At 36.3% G+C, this 19,213-nt stretch overlaps 1 protein-coding gene across 1 annotated transcript in view; it reads left to right on the top strand.

Moving 5' to 3' along the window:
* SNTG1 (syntrophin gamma 1) overlaps positions 1 to 19,213 on the top strand; it is a 397,584-nt gene that overhangs the window by 366,431 nt on the left and 11,940 nt on the right. Inside the window, exons 17-18 of the mRNA XM_082601780.1 lie at positions 1,666 to 1,758; positions 12,628 to 12,738. Coding sequence (XP_082457906.1) covers positions 1,666 to 1,758; positions 12,628 to 12,738 — 204 coding nt within the window. The remainder of the gene's footprint in view (positions 1 to 1,665; positions 1,759 to 12,627; positions 12,739 to 19,213) is intronic.

Below are 19,213 nucleotides of genomic sequence, written 5' to 3'. Positions count from 1 at the left end.
AAGACTATAAATCATAGAATAAAACTTCAGTGGGTCTCAAGTTATATCGTGTCTGTTTCAATTTAATGATTATTGAAACAATGTAATTTAATTCATAATTCTGTTCTTAATGAGATAAGTTGTAATGTTCCATACTGAAGGTGTTTCCACCTGACATGTATTTTTTAAATAATGTTACTTGAAAATAGCAAGCAATTATGTCTAAATTGGAGAAAATGAGATGGCCTTGGATATTCCTTAAGTTGATAGTAGTTTTAATAAAGTGGTAATGGGTGGGTACAAGCATGGAAGGTAAGGTGTTCATGTATTAAATAAAATTACACCCACAAATAAACTTACAAGGCCCATTAAGTTTGCTTTCTAATCTGCTTTTTTGAAAAACTTAACTCCAAATGAATAATCTGGCCTGGTTATAACTTTCCAATGCAGATTGGGCTTAAACACATGAATATAGCTTTTTGGTGGAGTCAACGTGATGCATTTAGCCATCATTAGTCAGAATGAGGTTCACTTAATGTACTTTTATACACAGTATTATAAACACAAATATGACGTAAGGATTGGTATCGAACATTTGCTTGAGATAGGTTTCTCTCTTTCTCCCTCTCGCTCCCTCTCTTTCTCCTTTGTGAATTACAAATGTTTTTCTTGGGACTTCCCTGGTGGTCCAGTGGTTAAGACTTCACCGTCTAATGCAGGGTGTGTGGGTTCGATCTCTTGTTGGGGAGCTAATATCCCACATGACTCTCGGCCAAAAATCCAGAACATAAAACAGAAGCAATGTTGTAACAAATTCAATAAAGACTTTAAAAATGGTCCACATCAAAAAAGTCTTTTAAAAAAGGTGTTTTTTCTTGATTTGCAATTAAATGCAAATAAAACTGGCCTATGGACATAAAAATGCATTGTTTCATATAAGTCCCAAGTGTGTATTTCTCATCTGTTATTCTTGTATTTCAGCCTCTATATTTTACTAGCTTTCCCAAACTATTTATATAAGTAAAATTGTAATTTAATCTGATCTCAGTATGAACAATCATTAATTATTGATTTCAAAGAATCAATAGGCTTACACAAATAATAGGAAGGGTAAATGTCCTTAGGACATAACTTGTACCACACTGATGAACATATAGAGACTCTTAAGGTCAAGACGTTTCCTGTATTTCTTGCTCTGATTATTAAATCTGTTTGTGTGCCTGAGAGCTCTCTTTTTAATAATATCAATGAAATTGATATGCCAAGAATTTAAGTAATACCTTAATCTTTAATAATTCACTTTTAGCTTAATAAAAATGCAGTGATATTTAGCTACAGAATATGACAACTTAACACAATCTTGCCTAAACCTAAAAATGTGTATACAGTTTTATTGCCAAGATAGGGAAGGACATCAGTGTGACACAAGGTAAAGACAAGGTCACCAGGGCAAGATTGGAAACTCAGCCCTGCATCCCCGGGGCAGGTCAACAACCGCTCAGCCTGTGTTTTGTTGACGTTAGGATGTTGACAACACCAGGTTCCTTATACAGTTATTGCTGAAATAAAGTTAGCTGCTGTATAAGGAACTTATCACAGGGGTTGTGACACAGTCTGATATATGTGGACTATTAACCCTGACATTGGGTCAGTCACATGAAAGTAACAGTTTTTTGTTCTGCCCAGTGCAAGACATATGCGTGTGTGTTGGAAAGTCACCTGATGGGGCTCACCATCGACTTCAGCATGGGCTTCATCTGCTTTGACGCTGCGACCAAGGTACTGTGCATGGTCAGTGCGAGGGTGCGCGGCCTGGGTCCTAATCAAAGACGACTGGAATTGCTTCCAGCTCCTGTCACCACTCTGACTGGTTATCAGGTGTTGGGTTTAAGGTCCTCGTTTTTATTAATAGGAGATAAATTATGCCTTAATATTTATAGAAAAACAAAAGATTGAATTTTAATAAAACAAATGTGTTGCCGAAAACATTATAACTATAAAAAGTGTATATATATGTACTATATATACATATATGTCTCTATATTTTATATATATATATATATATATATATATATATATTCTCTTTTACTAAAAGTATGGCCTCATAATGAAGCGAAATTTTCTTCTCTCAAAACAATTTTTTTAAAGTGTTCCTTTATTATTTTTCTGTGTCAACATCTCCAATATCAAAATGAGGAAACGTATATTTTAGTTGTATAGATAATATGTTAGAATTATAGGATGGGGGAATTTCAGGGTTTGGAGGCCCCAAGCCAGGGTGTGTCACCTTGTGAACACTTGACTGTACTGTCTGATTGGGCACCTTTTCCACAAAGGATGTGTCTCTGGGAGTGATATACATCGAATGGTGACAGACACTTCTCAGCCAGTCATGTCTAAAAAGTCTGAGAGCTCAGTTGACCGCTACCCAGCCTTAGTCTCCCGCTGCTGCAGCTCCTGACACAGGGCTCTGGTAGGAAGGCATCCTTCCCCCCATCCCCTTCCCCCGCAGATAAGGACATCAATTCCTTAGACCCAGCCCGCTTTCTCCTTATCAAAGTATGAGCTGAGAAGTAAACTGATAGATTCCTTCTCACTATTTAAGGAGTAATGGGTAATCCCTTACTGGGAAACTTACACTTTACCTAGAAGTTAAGCCATGTACAGGATTTTCAAAATCAAATGCAAATAAAATGAGAGCAATATAACTGTGTGAGAAGGGCAGAGGGCACAGAGGGCGGGAGGGTGTTGATCCTGGGAAAGCCTGGCGTCTAATGGGCCAGCCCAGCTGGGCCCAGCCAAGTGGGACGTGGGTTGGTGTTCGGAGATCTTATGATTTTTCATGACTCTGCAATTGAGATTGTCACCCAAAAGCTCACATTATCTAAGGGTGGCCAATGTTTCTTTATATCTCGACATTGGGAAATTAAGTCCCACACATATGGGTCAGATTTGACGTGCAGTGCATTGCCTTTGGTGATGCCAAAGAATACTTTTCTAGTTATGGAATTTCAGGTGCCTGTGGCTCTTTTAATGAGCCTCACATGAGACTGCCCTAAACCTGTCCTATGACAAAGATGTTCTTTTGAATAAAATACTCATTCAGAGCTTTTCTCACTAATGTGTCAAAGTATGATGCTGCAGTACAAATATAATTCCCATAACTAAAAGTATTGATTTTCTGACATTATATTCCTTTAAACCTGCATATGTGCATTAATTAATTATACCTATTAATAGATTTCCAATGTAAACAGATACCTCACCAGTAACATCTGTAAATAAATATTTACTGAATACTTCCTCTCTATTGAGAGACTTGGGGGGATATATATGTCAGTCTTGGGAACTCAAGACAGGCTTTTCAGAAAATGAGACACCAAGGATAAGATTACCCAGACAAATACCCGTAAGTGAGGAAGGAAGTTGAATTTGAGGTCACTTTTCTAATACTATGTGTCTCACAGTAGTTCAGTGACTTTTCTAAGTTTCTTGGGAAACCCATTCCAGTGGCATGTGTTCTAGCACAGGACCCAGGTATTATAAACAGACAACGTATATCGTGGCCTTCGATGCCCGGGTGCATTTCTGGCAGCTGGCCCCCGCACTGCACAGCCTCAGGACGGCCACTCCGCGGGACGCTTCTTGGTCTGGAACACAAACAAATTTCTGGCAGGCAGGTGTCACCAGGTAACCGAGATAGGAAATTATTCCATGTTCACTGGGTAAACAGAATTTAGGCTCCACTGGGACCCCCGACATGGGCCCCGTCCTCTTTAGACCACTCAGGCCCTGGACATACAGGGCCCCTCGCCCACCTTGAGTGATTCAGACTCTCCTCTTCAACCACTTTTTAACCAGATCAGGGTGATTCGACACAGAAAGACCATGAATCCCAAGGTAATTTTTTATATGTTGCTAATTTAATGAACATAATAGTTTTCAAGTGATGCCTTTTACATGTGAGTCAATTTCTAGAAAAATAGATTTCTTTGAATTGGGGAGTTTTTTCTTATACTTAGGGGGAAAAGGAAAATGACTGACTCAGTAATAAAGTTCATAATTAAATTTTAGAAATCAAATAGTCAAAGTGAAGAATTGGCACTGCCTCAGAAATAAAATGTGCAGGAGCTTATGTGTTAATTTAGCAGTTATTTAATAAACTGCTTAATCTCTGTCAGTGGAGCAGCCTTCAGACAACCTGGAGAAGAATAAAGCAGTGATGGCTTATTATGTTGTACAGGTATATTGACTTAGATGTAGCTATCCCAGTAAACTCATTTCCTTTTCTCTCTAGAGCTGTTACTCTCCACTGAGCTGGCAAAGATGTGTGCATATGTTAAAAAGAAATCACTCGAAAAGAGCCGATTTCTATAGAGAATCGATAATATGAGTTATAAGTGTGGCTGAATTTTATCACATTGCCAGAAAAAAGCAACAACAATAAACAAAACAAAAATAAAACCCTAAAGATCCAAGAAATTTATATGAGAAAAACCAAATTTTCTTGCCAGTCTTTATTACACAGACAGCATGTAAAGTTTCTCAAAATAAAATTAGTATGTTACAAATAGCACACCACATCCAGCAGCGTGTGGAAACGTGTTAGTACCTCTTTTTCCACATGTATTTTGGTTATTCTAAACTTTACATAGATATGATTACAAGAAGTACTCTGTATAATCAACCCACCAGGTTGATGGGTTTAAGCTATTACAAGATAACACACAAGGTCTGCATTTTAGAAACACTTTTTTTTTCTTTCCTGTTTGAGAGATTCCAAATAAATTGTCAAAGTGGACATCTGTATACCCCTCTGTGAATGTTCCACATATCTGATGAAAACATTTATACATATAGACATATCATATAGGGATAGTGTAGAGTCTGTTTGGGGGAATAAATTTAAATGAAATATGTTTGATCAGGAAGTTTCATCCAGTCTTTAGGCCCCTGGTCCGAGGATGGTAAGTTTCGGTTCTGTTAACTGGAGCTCAGACGTGCGCCTGGATCCCGCAGGCTGCACGTCCTGAACACGTCTCAGCACAGGGTCCGCCCCAGAGCTGGTTGTCTTCCTGATTCTGACTTCTCTGCATTCCTCTCTCCGTTATCAGAAGGAATCTGAATTGTGTTCTATGCCCGGGCCTCTTCCTCAACAGCTGCCCTGAGTAAACCTGGAAGGTGCCCCCTAACCTAAGTAGGGCAACCCCTTCTCATCTGGTTGGTGCAGCGTCAGCCAAACCTGCCTTCTCGATGTAAATATTTATTGCACACACTCTTTCTATGCATCGTCTATGTGCAGGCACGAGGAACACAGAAAAGGGTACACTCCCTTCTCTCAAGATGTCCACAGTCTAGTGAAAGAGACACATCTGGAACTGGGGGCTTTCAGGAAGTCTGGGAGAAGCCAAAGCTTATTACAAAGACATAGATACCTGCCCTTCGGTCCCTGTTCCCAGCCACTGCCAGATGAATGATACTTCTAAAGCATAAATCCGGCCATGTAATCAGTCTCCCTTGTTACATTACTTTAGTGGCTTCCTACTGCCTTCATGACGACATCCGTCAACACAGGATAGAAGCCTCTCAGGGTTCTGATCTCTGTCTGGATTTGGCATCATCTCCTGTGTCTCCCAGCTTTTGAAGATCATGACACTTCCACAGCTCACATTCACCTTGAGGGCAGATCTGCCTCCAGAAAGCCTTCCCTCACAAACTCAGGGGAGGCCTAGACACCCCCCAGTGAAGCACTGATCATCACACATTACAGCTGAGACTGGTGGAGATATTGCTCTAATCCAGACTCAAGCACCGTTCAAGGACACAGAATCAATTTAATGACTAGTAAGGCATGTAATGATGAATATGATATTGCCAAGGAAATAAGTGAAAGCCATGAGCTTTCATCTAATTCTGGTTTCTTTTCATATTTCTATTTTTCTCCCTTTATTCAACATTACCATTCACATTTATAAGATTTACAAAATTACTGTACAGTTGATGTACTAGTTTTAGTAAAAATGTAATTTATAAAGTTCAAAAACATAATCAGTTAGGATACATTTCACATGAATGAAGAACAAATGAGAAGGATAAAGATGTGTAAAGAAAAATATTCTTAAAGACAAGGTTTGTCATGGTTTTCTACTAAATATGACTCCTAACCCACCCACAGAAGAAAAGGAAGGAAGAGGACGTGCTTACGGGACACTGGCATTCTAACATGTGTTGTTAATTCATTTCAGTGGGGAGGGGAGGGTGGAAGGCAGCAGAGGGGGTGTGTGCCTGGGCTGCTTGCAAAGTCGGAGCGGGAGGCAAAGCAGAAAGAGGGCTTTGAGGGAAGATTTGATTTTCTGCTTAACCAAGAGAAGACCCATCAAGACACTCTGCAGCAGAAGAAGGAAAAACATGTTTGTGGTTATTGCTGGGCAAACATTAGTTAACTGTCAAATACCAGGTGATTGGTGTTACAGGGAGATTAAAAATAGATTCTGCCTCCAAAGCAATTTTGTTGTAATTTTTAACGTGTTCTGTGTAATAAGTTGTAATCCATATAAATTGTGCTTTCTGGTGTGTTTGCCCCCTATGTTGCAAAATAGCCTTAGATTCCTCAGAAGATAGATGACACAGAGCTTAAATTACCTTCATATGTAGATGTTATTTCATTTTTTTGGAAGAGGAATTTTTCTGTGGGGTGAGAGAAATTAGGTTCTGCCCACAGTGAACCAATAAAGAGACAGATAAATGTATTAGAGGTTTTTTGTTTGTTTGTTTTTATTATTCTACTCTAGAGTTTTTCATGTTTTATTTTAGTTTATTTTATTTTTGGCTGTGTTGGGTCTTCGTTGCTGTGTGCGGGCTTTCTCTAGTTGCGGCGAGGGGCTACTCTTCGTTGCGGCGCGCAAGCTTCTCATTGCAATGGCTTCTGTTGTTGTGGAACGTGGGCTCTAGGCACACGGGCTCAGTAGTTGTGGCACGTGGGCTCAGTAGTTGTGGCTTGCGGGCTCTAGAACGCAGGCTCAGTAGTTGTGGTGCATGGGCTTAGTTGCTCCGTGGCATGTGGGATCTTCCCGGACCAGGGCTCAAACCCATGTCCCCTGCATTGGCAGGCAGATTCTTAACCACTGCACCACCAAGGAAGCCCTAGAGATTGTTTTGCCTATTTTTGTTCGGCATGTAAGTTTTTCATCTCATTTGTGCAGCTTCACTTTCCATTTATAGACATACAATTGATGAATTATATTTTTGAATAGTCTGCATCTAAGGAACACTTGATATCATACAAACACTTGATTCATTTGCTAACCTGAGTCCCTCAGTTGCAGCCCGCTCTGCCACCCGTCTCTGGCGGATTACAGCCGGCTCGGAAAGTCTCTGTGGTAAATGTTGAAAATATGGAGGAAGGGAAAGCTTTTTCTTTTCCCTTCCCACTGAAGTTCTCTAGATCACTGGCATTTCTAAACTTTAAGCCAATTCTAACCATAAATCTTAAACAAATGGATAGCTTATGGGACACTTTTTACTTGTAGAGAGAGAGTGAAAAAAAGCTTAAAATAGCAACAGCATTGTAAAGAAGAAGAAATGATGACTCAGAACAGACTCTGCTTGAGAAAATCAGTAAAGTACTTTCCTGAGTTTCGTGTCTTGTACCAAATGGGGTTCTGAGTCTGTCCTCTATTTTAAGGATCTTTCAGGCTATTTGCAATGCAAGTTCAATTATAATCATGCTCAATCAATGGGTCTTTGATGTTTGGTTAGGCAAATAATTGTAGAAAACCAAAGAAGCAGGTTGGGCTAAAAGAAAAATAGGAACCACGGAGCATGGCCGACTTGGGTTTGATTCCCACTTAATAGTTGTGAAATTCTATGAATGTATGTGATGTTTCCTTAATTGCGTCCTCTGGAAAATGGCAGTACCCTAGCTATTGCAGGGATTAGTGGGAGGATGTGAAAGGGTCTAGACCAGTGTGACACTCACTGTAAGAAAGATGACATTCCACCGAAGGACAGCAGTGGACACATGGAACGCTTCACAGGCCCTGAGTGAAGTCCATGTGGCCACCCATAAATGACTCAAGGTCAGGAATGAGGGATGGATTCCATACTGTGTGCCTCATGATCTTCACATGAATATTCTTCTTGATAATATTTTAGCATTTCAACTTCAATCATAAGTGGATTAATCACTGTTTGTAAGCATAGTTTATAAAGATTTCTCACTGGTTTAAGAATGATGACCTTAAATTATAAAACCCAAATGGCATTGAATCCAAAGGTTTTAGCATTTATCTGTTTGCCTGCATTATTTTCTTTTATTTTTTCCAAAATTGTTGCAGCCTGCAGTAATTTAAAGAAAACATATCTATTATGAAGAGTAATTCAGAGGCAAATGATTCTTTTGCAGAATTTTTTTTTGTAGTCTTTAATTGTGAGAGCACTTTGGGTGATAAACTTTTACTGTATATTTTCCTATTACCCACTATGTTTCTTAGCCATCTTCAGTGACTTTATTACAACTACATTATTGAAAATGCTGGGATTCATTTTGTTTTTCTTCACACATACAACATCTTTGCTTGCATATTTTAGTCACTTAAAATATTTAAAGACATCTTCAAAACGCCAGGTACATTTTAAATTTATCATTTCATATAGTCATTCAAACAGTATGTTGAGTTGAACACTGTTTCTGACTGTCAAAAATAAACAAAAAAAAGTTTTAATAAATACCATTGGTAAGGTATTTGGGCTCCATTATTACTAAAATCCATTAAATATTTTATTTTATAGGGAAATTTTTTTAATAATTTCTTGAAATCTATTCCATGGGGAAAGCTGGATAAACAAAGTTAAATGAGTTTCTTTTTCTGAAAATATCCTCAGACTTTATTGAGCTAATGAACTTCAGCAAATGTATTTGACCAGGAGCTAGCAGAGCAATCATCTATGGAAAGACTTGAGGAAATGAAAATCTGGCCTGTGACCATTTATTCTGAAGACTTTGGGTGGAATTCTAGATTTCAAAAATACTCAGAAATGTTTTCATACATTGCTATCAGTTTTTTTATTTGTTTGTTTTCTTTTTTTCCCTCCTTTTGGACTTGCTCTCCATCAAGTTCAACAAATTAAGATTACCACTGGTTGCAGGAATTTTCCAACCCAAATCCAAGGCCCCTTGGTTAAAGTTATGTAGAGAGGGCAGAGACCACTGGGCTTGCAAAGTTCAGGAGATATTATGGACTATTTGCTTACATCATGCCCCTTCTAGTGTTGGAAATTTCACAGCACTTTATAAGTTCTCATGTTAGTATATGTTTTCTGGCGTATTCACCCAAATCAATGCAACTACACGTTAGCTGCATACGTTTCTTAATTTAGGAAAATACTGATATTACCGTAACACTGTGCTCTACCAACAGTACAAATTCATATTATTGTTGCAATAACAAATAACATATCCAATGCTGAAGTTTTTAACTGAATTTATGATAGCATTCAGAGTAAGAGATATTTCAATTTGACATAATGAAATTTCTGAAGTTTTACTTTGATTCCAAAAATTGAATGGAAAAGAAGTTAAAGTTAACTGATTTTCTAATTGAAAGATTGATAGACAAATGACATCATTTAATCATGAAGTTCTTCTGCTAATAGAGACAAATCAATATCAATAGCTTCATTTTGATACATGAACAAGAAAACTTGAAATCCAAAATTTGATTTAGAAAGGGAGTCATCTGATCTACATAAAAATTTATGCTTAAAGAATATTTTAAATGTACTTATCTAAATATATTACAACAATGTTATGGCAACAGAAATAGAATGGTATAAGGACAGTGGTGTCCACTCATCTTTTTCAGCATTGATATTCTTAACATAGTTGCCATAATGTTTATCAGAATCTTAAAAACAAAATACAAGTATAAAGACTAGGATTTCCAAAGATTCTTGAATTAAGCTAATTTTTATACCTGTGTAACTTTTACTGATTATATTTTCAGATTCAGATTCCTCCAAATTGGTCTTAATGAATTCATGACATGTTAAGTCACACAGTTTACCTAGAAGGTTCTAAGTCTTACTAGTTTACTGAGTTACCTCTTAACTGACAAATCTTTCAGCCCATCATTAGATTCATTAACTACTTTATTCATTTCTGGAGTGATCTATTCACAGCCGAGGATCCATGCTCCATATTCCGAGAAGTCTCCAGCCTTCCTTCACGTATCTGCCTCATCCACATTCTTAATTTTGTTACTCTTTATTTAAAATAATGAGCTTTAACAGCTGTTAAAGTCTGGCCTTTGGAAAGGTCAGCTAGTTGAAATAGCAAATTCCTGTTTTACTTTTATGACTATATATGAAATATTATTTCAAGCTATAATTATAATTTGATAACTTGCAACCTTTACTTTTACAGTTAAGCCAAGCGAGACATAAAGTTTCTTGTCCAAAACCACGTGGTAGGTTAATGTGAGGACCTGAGCTGTATATGATAATGTTTTTGGCAGACGTTCCCCTGCAGCCTTCTACAAGCTCCTTTGTTTTAACAAACTTATCTGCTTTCCTGTTATGTCCCCCTTAAAGTCATATTATTGCATTTTCCATGTAAATACATGACTCTTATGAGAATTATTTTAATGCAAATTGTTCAGAATTTTCATTTTTTTATATTATTAATAAGGTGTTTAACACTTTCCTTTATTTTTCATATATTGTATTTCCTTACAGTTAATTTTTTGAAAGGGAATGCCTGGATTACATAACATCCACATTTTTAAGGCTTTAAAATATATTATAATTATTTCCCTAAAGAATTTCACACAGTTGCCAGGAATTTTATACAAATATTTCAAGGTAAACTTGTTAGCTTTAGTTATTTTAATTTTCAGTGATCTTTGCTAATTTAACGTTTGGAAAAAGTGAAGTCATTGTAATATTATCACACTCTTCTTTATTTCTAGTCAGATTGAACATGCTCTCATATTTATTAGAAATAGTAATGGTTTTTTCATTGTCTTCAATGACTTTTCTCTGTAGTATTGTCTTTTTATTTATTAGGTTGTTAGGATTTTCCTTATACTTTACCATATTTCCTGCTATATTGCCACTGTTTGTTGTTTTTCTTTCACCCTAACCCTAATTGTACATATGAATATATAATTTCTTATTAGTCCTAAATCTAGAACTCCCTCCTTTCAAAAGTTACTAAGTACTCACTTACCTACTACTGTGTAGTTCTCCTGGATTGTTTAAATTATTTCACTTTTTAAAACATAAAGGATTTTATTTAGAGGAAGTTGTGAGATAAAGGATATAACTCTTCTATTTTTCTTCCAGAAAGTTAATTGCCCCAGATAATTTTATTGTTAAAAGATGCTTTATAGTAATAGACTTAAGGCAAACATTTAAGAGGATTTGTAATGACTGGATATTGCTTCTGTATAGATTGTGTAGCCTCATAGTAAGAACAAAAGCAAAGACATCTACTTATACAGAGACTAATATCTTCAGAAAACTGATGGTGTCTTTTTTATCTTAATATATAATAAAATGCTTAATATATAAGAGCATAAATGTTTGGTGAATAAATAAATGAAAAATGAGCAGTATTCTGTATAAATTCTTTGTACCTTATTATTATATATTACTGAGAATTTCCTCATCCTTATTTTTAAGGACTTTATGATTTTGCTATTTTATTATACTTTTAATTTATTTATTTTTGGCTGTGTTGGGTCTTCGTTTGTGTGCGAGGGCTTTCTTTAGTTGTGGCAAACGGGGGCCACTCTTCATCGCAGTGCATGGGCCTCTCACTATCGCGGCCTCTCTTGTTGTGGAGCGCAGGCTCCAGATGCACAGGCTCAGTAGTTGTGGCTCACGGGCCCAGTTACTCCGCGGCATGTGGGATCCTCCCAGACCAGGGCTCGAATCTGCATCCCCTGCATTGGCAGGCAGATTCTCAACCACTGTGCCACCAGGGAAGCCCTATTATACTTTTAAAAGTGTAAATTTTTAAATTAGCATGTAGATTTCATACTGTCTAAACCTGCTGCTGTCGCATTGGAAGATGGCTTTTAGCCTCATGATCTTCTAGACCGAGGTCCTGCGGATGGACGGGGTTGGTCCCATGAGATGCTCGTGCTGGTTTGTCTCATGAGGGCACCATGGAAGTTTCCGTTGTGATCGGTTACTCAGGCTGACCTTTCATCTTGACAAAGACACGGGTTATTAGTTTGAGCTTCAAGAGAAAGTTTTACAGAATTATCAGTTGAAAATCACCTTATCACTTCTATGGATGAAAAACAAAGAAATGGAAAATAGTTGTGTTTGCTGATTCACTGGCATGGACTTATGCTTTAAGTGAGTTTGTTTCTATTTCATGATAATGTAAAACCAGATATGCAAATTGATTTATTCATATATATGTTTAAAATGACTATTTCATGGGAACCAAAGTTATTTCAGGAAATTAAAGGATATATTGAATACTAAGCCTTTGATAAGTATATTTTCATTTACTTTTTTATACTGGGGTATAGGACTAACTCAATGATAACCTTTTACCAGTTAAAAGAACAATTTCTTGGTTTGATTATAGATATGAGTTGCATTGACTCGCCTATGTATTTTTTTTCTCTTTAGGCAGTACTTTGGAGGTATAAGTTTTCTCAGCTTAAAGGTTCTTCGGATGACGGCAAGAGCAAAATCAAATTTTTGTTTCAGAATCCAGATACTAAACAGATTGAAGCAAAGGTAAACTGAAACTCATCACAAAGACCACCTCTAGCTACATTAATGCCATTAAGAAAGAAGGGAGAAAATTTAGGAAACCCAAAAGTGAAAAAACACACGTTCTCTATTTTTACCTTGGAATAGACTGCATGACCAAAAGAATAAATTTGCTTAAAGATTTTAATGGCAAATTTTCACTGAAATGCATATCTTAAAATAAATTACACACAAGTTGCATTTCTTAATTTTAATTCCCTACAAACTGTATTTGTGTCACACTAAAATAATATTCTGGGAACTAAAACAGTCACCTTCTTGATGGTTTCACATTCTAAATAATAATTTAAAATATTCTGACTCCAGTTTATCATTATTTATTCCCTCTTCAGATATGAACACAAATCCCTGAAGAAAAATATTTTTTTTAATCAATTTATGTTTCCCCATGTTAGTCTATATTAAATAAAATGAATAAATGAATGATTTTTTTGCTTTGCTCCATGCAAATTTTCAGTATTCTGAAATTTATTAACTATGTTGTTTTAACTCATCAGAAAGATTTACTACTTTTATGCTTATGAATGTATATCTGTAAATTTTCAAAATCTGAGTGATTTCCTTTACCCTTCTGTGAAATTCACAGCAACAGTCTTTGGTTTAGAATGAGTTATAAATATATTATTTCAGTGGGGAAGAAAGAATGAATAACGAATATCAAAGTGAAAAATCAATTCTATGGAAATGAAAACTGAGACATAAATTTTCAACTCTGGATTAAAAGCACCGTAATTCTGTTACATTCTTGTATGTATTAAATCCAGGGGGAGTCTTGGCCTGCCATTCAGAGTCTTCTGAGGACCGAGCCCACCTGACTCTCCCATCCACGTCTCTTGCGGCCCTGCTCTGTGTCCAGACCAGAGGCCCTCATTCTCCCTTTAACAAGACGATGCCTTTCTGGCCTTATACAGCTGTTCATGCTTTTGTCTGGATTTTTCTCCTTAGTCCCCTCAGCTCTTGATCTGAATCTCTCTACAAATACCCACCCCTGCCTTATGTTTGTCTCTGACTCCTCCTGGGCTGCAGGCTGTTTAAGGGGGGCTGTGCAGGCAGCTCCTTTCTGCTGACTCCTGTCCTCCTGCATTTCTTTAAAGCTTCCCTGTTCCAAGTGGTCTTGCCTTATATTTGTCTCACATCAGTGTGGACAGAGGCCTGGGTAACTTCACCTGCTCTGTCCATTTGCTTGTCTCCTAATTCTCACGTCTACAGCCCATCACAGCCCATCCCTAAGTGCAGAACTTTCTATGGGGCTACAGCACCTCTGCTTTCCCCTCTGGCTGCCGTGGGCGGATCATTACTCTGTGTCACTTACACCGCTCTTTAATCTGGTTCTTAGTGTTACTATAAACAGTGCATTACTATTGTCCAAAAGTATGTATCTTTAGCTTTTGGTGGATTTCCCAATCTTTCACACACAGGACAAATCCTAATACGGGTGAATGGTGTTAATGTTGTGTTGTCAGTTCTATACTCTTCTGGCGAACGTGGAGTGTCAGCCACTAGTTGATAAGTTTGATTTGATAAGTTCCTTCTCTTCTGATATTTTCAGTGTGCTAACAAATCCTTAGTTGACAACATGAAGCAAAAAGGATAAATGTAGTGAAATGACTACTAACTGTAGTATTTAGGCTTCAGTTTAACGTGGTGCATATTATACATGCACCTAATTATACTTCCTTAACTTTTCTAGTCATTAGTTGTCTGCCAGCTTCTAAATACTATTTTTTCTGTTTATAATGTTTTAAGCAATATTTCATAAATTCATTTAATAAGAAATAGTTTCAGAAGATATTTATTGAATGTTTTTCTTGAATTTAGAGGCAGTGATTATTTTTTAACATCTTTATTGGAGTATAGTTGCTTTACAATGGTGTGTTAGTTTCTGCTGTATAACAAAGTGAATCAGCTATATGTATACATATATCAAGGCAGTGATTTTTAACTAGTGAAAAGAGCAGTCTTAAAACCAGTGGGAGAATCTGACCTTTGGTGAGTTGCCAAACTTCTTTAAAGTCACCATCTCCTTCTATAAAATGAGAGAGAGTAACACCTCCATGGGTAAAACTGAAAGCACCAAATTAAATATGGAGACTGTTTAACAAGTGACACTCACCAGTCAGAACAGTGGCCAGCTCTATAGAATTGTTTAGCCGTACTGGTGTGTATCACCTCGGCAAATATCATAGAAATTATATTAGATTAAAACTGGTACAATTGCTAACTATGCTATAACCTTTATAACCGCAATTTGTGAGCAGTAGTCAAAAGGACCATCACCGGAGGAAAGCAAGGAGAATGCCAGCATGTATCACATCACAGGACTCATGGGACCATCTATCGTAAGCATGGCTTATGCTTGAAATTGATGTCATCTGAGAATTCAATGTTTTCTCTGTTTAGGGCAGCACTTTTTTTTTTTAATGAGAGAGTAGGCAACATGATATAGTGGAAAGAAAATTAGGATCAGGTAACCTTGAGTAAAAAAAAAATCTCATCTTTACCATTTCCTGGCTATATTCCCAGGGGCAATTCATCACCGAATTATGACTTCTACCTTGCAGGGAAAGTATAAGGAATAAATACCCCTGGTACCTAGCATATGGAAGACACTCGATAAATCACGGATGAATGATTTCATCTTTAAAGAAGGTAGCATAACAACTAAGGAAGTATTAAAAAAATAGCAGTATTATTATGAGGAGGGAAGTTAGTAAAGGTGATTACTTAACATATATAGACTGTTTGTCCTTCCCACATTTAAGAAATTCAAGTTTATAACCATAACCCAAATTTGTGTCATTTTTCACATGCTTTGGACAGTTTCTGTGTTTTGTTCATTTCTATTAATTTTTAAAATTTTAATGTGGGAAATTTGGGCTGTGTCCATGTCTCCAAGTCAGGGACAGGAGCTTCTCCTGTATATTATATAATATAACTCCTCTTAATTTATGTATGTTGTAACATTGGTGTCCACTCTGTGTGGTCATTGTTCACTAGCATGCCTTCTTCACTAGATCAAGAACTTTTAAGCACAAGGAGTGTGTCTTACAACATTTAATCCTCAGACTTCACCTGATGCTTGCCTGCGACCAGGCAAGTAATAACTGTCTGTGTTTCACTTCATTTAATATTTCCTGGTACATTATTGAGTCACTCTCCCCAGTCTCTTTTTCATTTAGGCAAACAAAATTAGGTAGTCATAATCTGAATGGATGGATGTTGGAAGATAGGAAGAAGTATTCGGAATTTACTCTGTGTAGCAGTGTGCTGAATCTTTTATTCTGATTAACTATTATTTCCTTTGGTTCATTTTTAAAATCTTGGTTTTATTTATACTTTCCTTCAACATAAATAAAATGCTGTAGAAATATTTATTTTACAACATGTTAGAAAAATGTCTTCTGGGAAAAGTTAACACAGTTACCAAGGCATCAGAAACAAACCTAAAGGCCATATGGACGTAAAAGTGTTTGTGAACTCTTCCAACTCACAGGAAGTTATAAAACTAGAAGATGATCCATGTACCCTTCGTCCAGTTTCCCCCAGTGTGTAAACCTTATGTAACTATAGTATAATATAAAAAGCAGGAATTTTAACATTGAGGCAATATGTGTATATTTCACGTCAGTTATAGCATGTGTGAATTTGTGCGCCCATAACCACAATCAAATACACAATATACCCTTTATACAAACCCCTCACTCCCACCATTCCTAGTTCCTAGAAGCCACTAATCTGTTTTTCATTTCTATAATTTTGTCATTTTGAGAATATTGTATAGATTAAACGTACACTATGTGAAATTCTGAGATTGACTTTTTTCATTGAGCATAATGCCCTATGTATGCATATTGATCGTTTGTTCCTTTTTATTGCTGACTAGTATTCCATGATATGGAATATGGAATATGGACCTCATTTTGTTTAACCATTTATCTGTTGAGGGACATTTGGCTGCAGTGTTTAGTTATTGCTGCTATGAATAATAGTGTACACACTTCTATGTAGACGTGACATTTCATTTCTCTGGGATAAATGCCCAGGGAGGCAGTTGCTCAGTCATATGGAAAATGTTCATTTAGTTTTAAGGAAAACGCCAAATTGCTTTTCAAAGTAGTGGTGACATTTTACATTCCCACCAGCAATGTATGAGAAACCCAGTCTCTCTACATCCTCACCAGCATTTGAAATGATCACTACTTTTTATTTTAGCAGTTCTCATCATAGTCTTTTGTTTTTGTTTTTCTTTTTGTGCGGTACGCGGGGCTCTCATTGTTGTGGCCTCTCCCGTTGCGGAGCACAGGCTCCGGACGCGCAGGCTCAGCGGCCATGGGTCACGGACCCAGCCGCTCTGTGGCATGTGGGATCTTCCTGGACCGCGGCATGAACCCGCGTCCCCTGAATTGGCAGGCGGACTCTCAACCACTGAGCCACCAGGGAAGCCCCCTCATCATAGTCTTAATTTGCATTTCCCTAATGGCTAGCAATGATGAATAACATTTTACATGACTATTTTCTCTCTATATATGTTCCCTTTGATGAAATGTCTTTTCCTGTTTTTTGCCTATTTTCGAATTGTATTTTGTGATTTGTTTTACTTAGAGTTTTATGAGTTATTATGTATTTTGTATATGAGGATTTTTTAGATGTGTTGTTTGCAAATATTTTTTTCCGTTTTGTAATTTATCTTTCATCTTTTTAACAGGGTATCTTGCAGAGAAATTAAAAAATTTTTACAAACCCAATTTATCAGTTCTTTTCTTAAAAATTATAATTTTGGTGTCATGTCAAAAATTCTTCAGCACATCACAGGTGCCAAAGGTTTTCTCCTATGCTATTTTCAAAATGTCTTATAAGCTTGCCATTTACAGTTAAATATATGACACATCTGAGTTCATTTTTTTCTGTAAGTTGTGGGGTTTAGCTGACCTTCTCTGTTTTGCCTGTTTTGCCTGTGGTTATCCAGTTACAACAGCATCATTTGTTGTAAAGACCATTCTCCTTCTATTGAATTATTTTAGCAGCTTGAAAATTACTTGGTCCTACCTCTGTGGTGCTGTTTCTTGCATCTCTCTCTTTGCCAGTATTATACGTTCTTGGATACAGTAGCTATATAATAATCCTTGAAATGGATGATTCTGTCCACTTTACTGCTATTTTTCAGAATGTGTTAGCTGCTGTAGTTGCTTTGTATTTCCACAGACATTTTACAATTACCTTCTCTATATCTATGAATAATGTCACTGCCCCTTCAGTAGGGATGGTATAACCTATATATCAATTTCAGGAGAATTGACATCTTTACTATGTTAATTTCTTAAAGCAATGAAAACATAATATTTTTCTACTTTTTGAACTTTTGATTTATTTCTTCAGTATTGTGTAGCTTTCATCATATAAAACCTATGCATGTTTTGTTAGATTGGCATTTAGGTAAATCATTTCCTCTTTTTTTGAGGGAATATAAATGATATTTAAAATTTTTTATCTTTCAAATATTAATGCTACTATGTAGCAATATAATTAATGATATATATTTACATTGCATCCTGAATCCTGGATATATATACGCACACACACACACACACACACATATATATATGCACTTAGTTCTAGGTCTTTTGTTTCTATTTTTGATGTTTAAAATTCTTTGCATTTATTTACACAGATTATTAACACATGTGCAACTCAGGATAGATATGTTACTTTTTTCAGATCCATATCACATTACAATCTTTTTCTTGCCTATTTTGTTGCCTACAAACTTAAATACCATATTGAATACCAGTGGTGAGAGCAGATATTCTTCATTTGTTCCTTATTTTAGGGGAAAGTCATTTAGCTTTTCACCATTAAGTATGATGTTAAATTTAATGGTCTAATAGAAATTTTTTTCTCAGGTTGAGTTAGGTCCCCTCTATCTCCATTTTTCTGAAAGTTTTTACTATGAATGGGTATCAATTAATACAACAATGTCAATTTTCTTGCTTCGCTTGATAATGTAGTGGTTTATGTCATTGATTTTCAAATACTGACCCTGTCTTACGTTTCAGGAATAAACCCTACTTAATGATGTGGAATTTTTATATATATTGTTGAATTTTATTTGTCAAAATTTTAAGTATTTTTGCTTTTACATCTATGAGAGATTTGGTCTGTAGGTTCTTTTGTTGTTGTTTTTTGCTTATTTTATTTTGCTTTGTTTGGTACTGTATTTGCCTGGTTTTGGTATTGGGACAAACTGTCTTTATAAAATGAGTTGAAAATGTTCCTCCTCTTTTACTTTCTGGAAGATATTGTGTACTATTTTTGTTGATTCTTTCTTTTTTTTTTTAAACATCTTTATTGGAGTATAATTGCTTTACAATGGTGTGTTAGTTTCTGCTTTATAACAAAGTGAATCAGTTATACATATACATATGTTCCCATATCTCTTCCC

Source organism: Mesoplodon mirus (genome assembly GCF_964341445.2).
Source record: "Mesoplodon mirus genome assembly, chromosome: 16".
Lineage (NCBI taxonomy): Eukaryota > Metazoa > Chordata > Mammalia > Artiodactyla > Ziphiidae > Mesoplodon > Mesoplodon mirus.
Note: the sequence above shows the minus strand (reverse complement) of the source record. Positions and strands in the feature narration are given on the sequence as shown.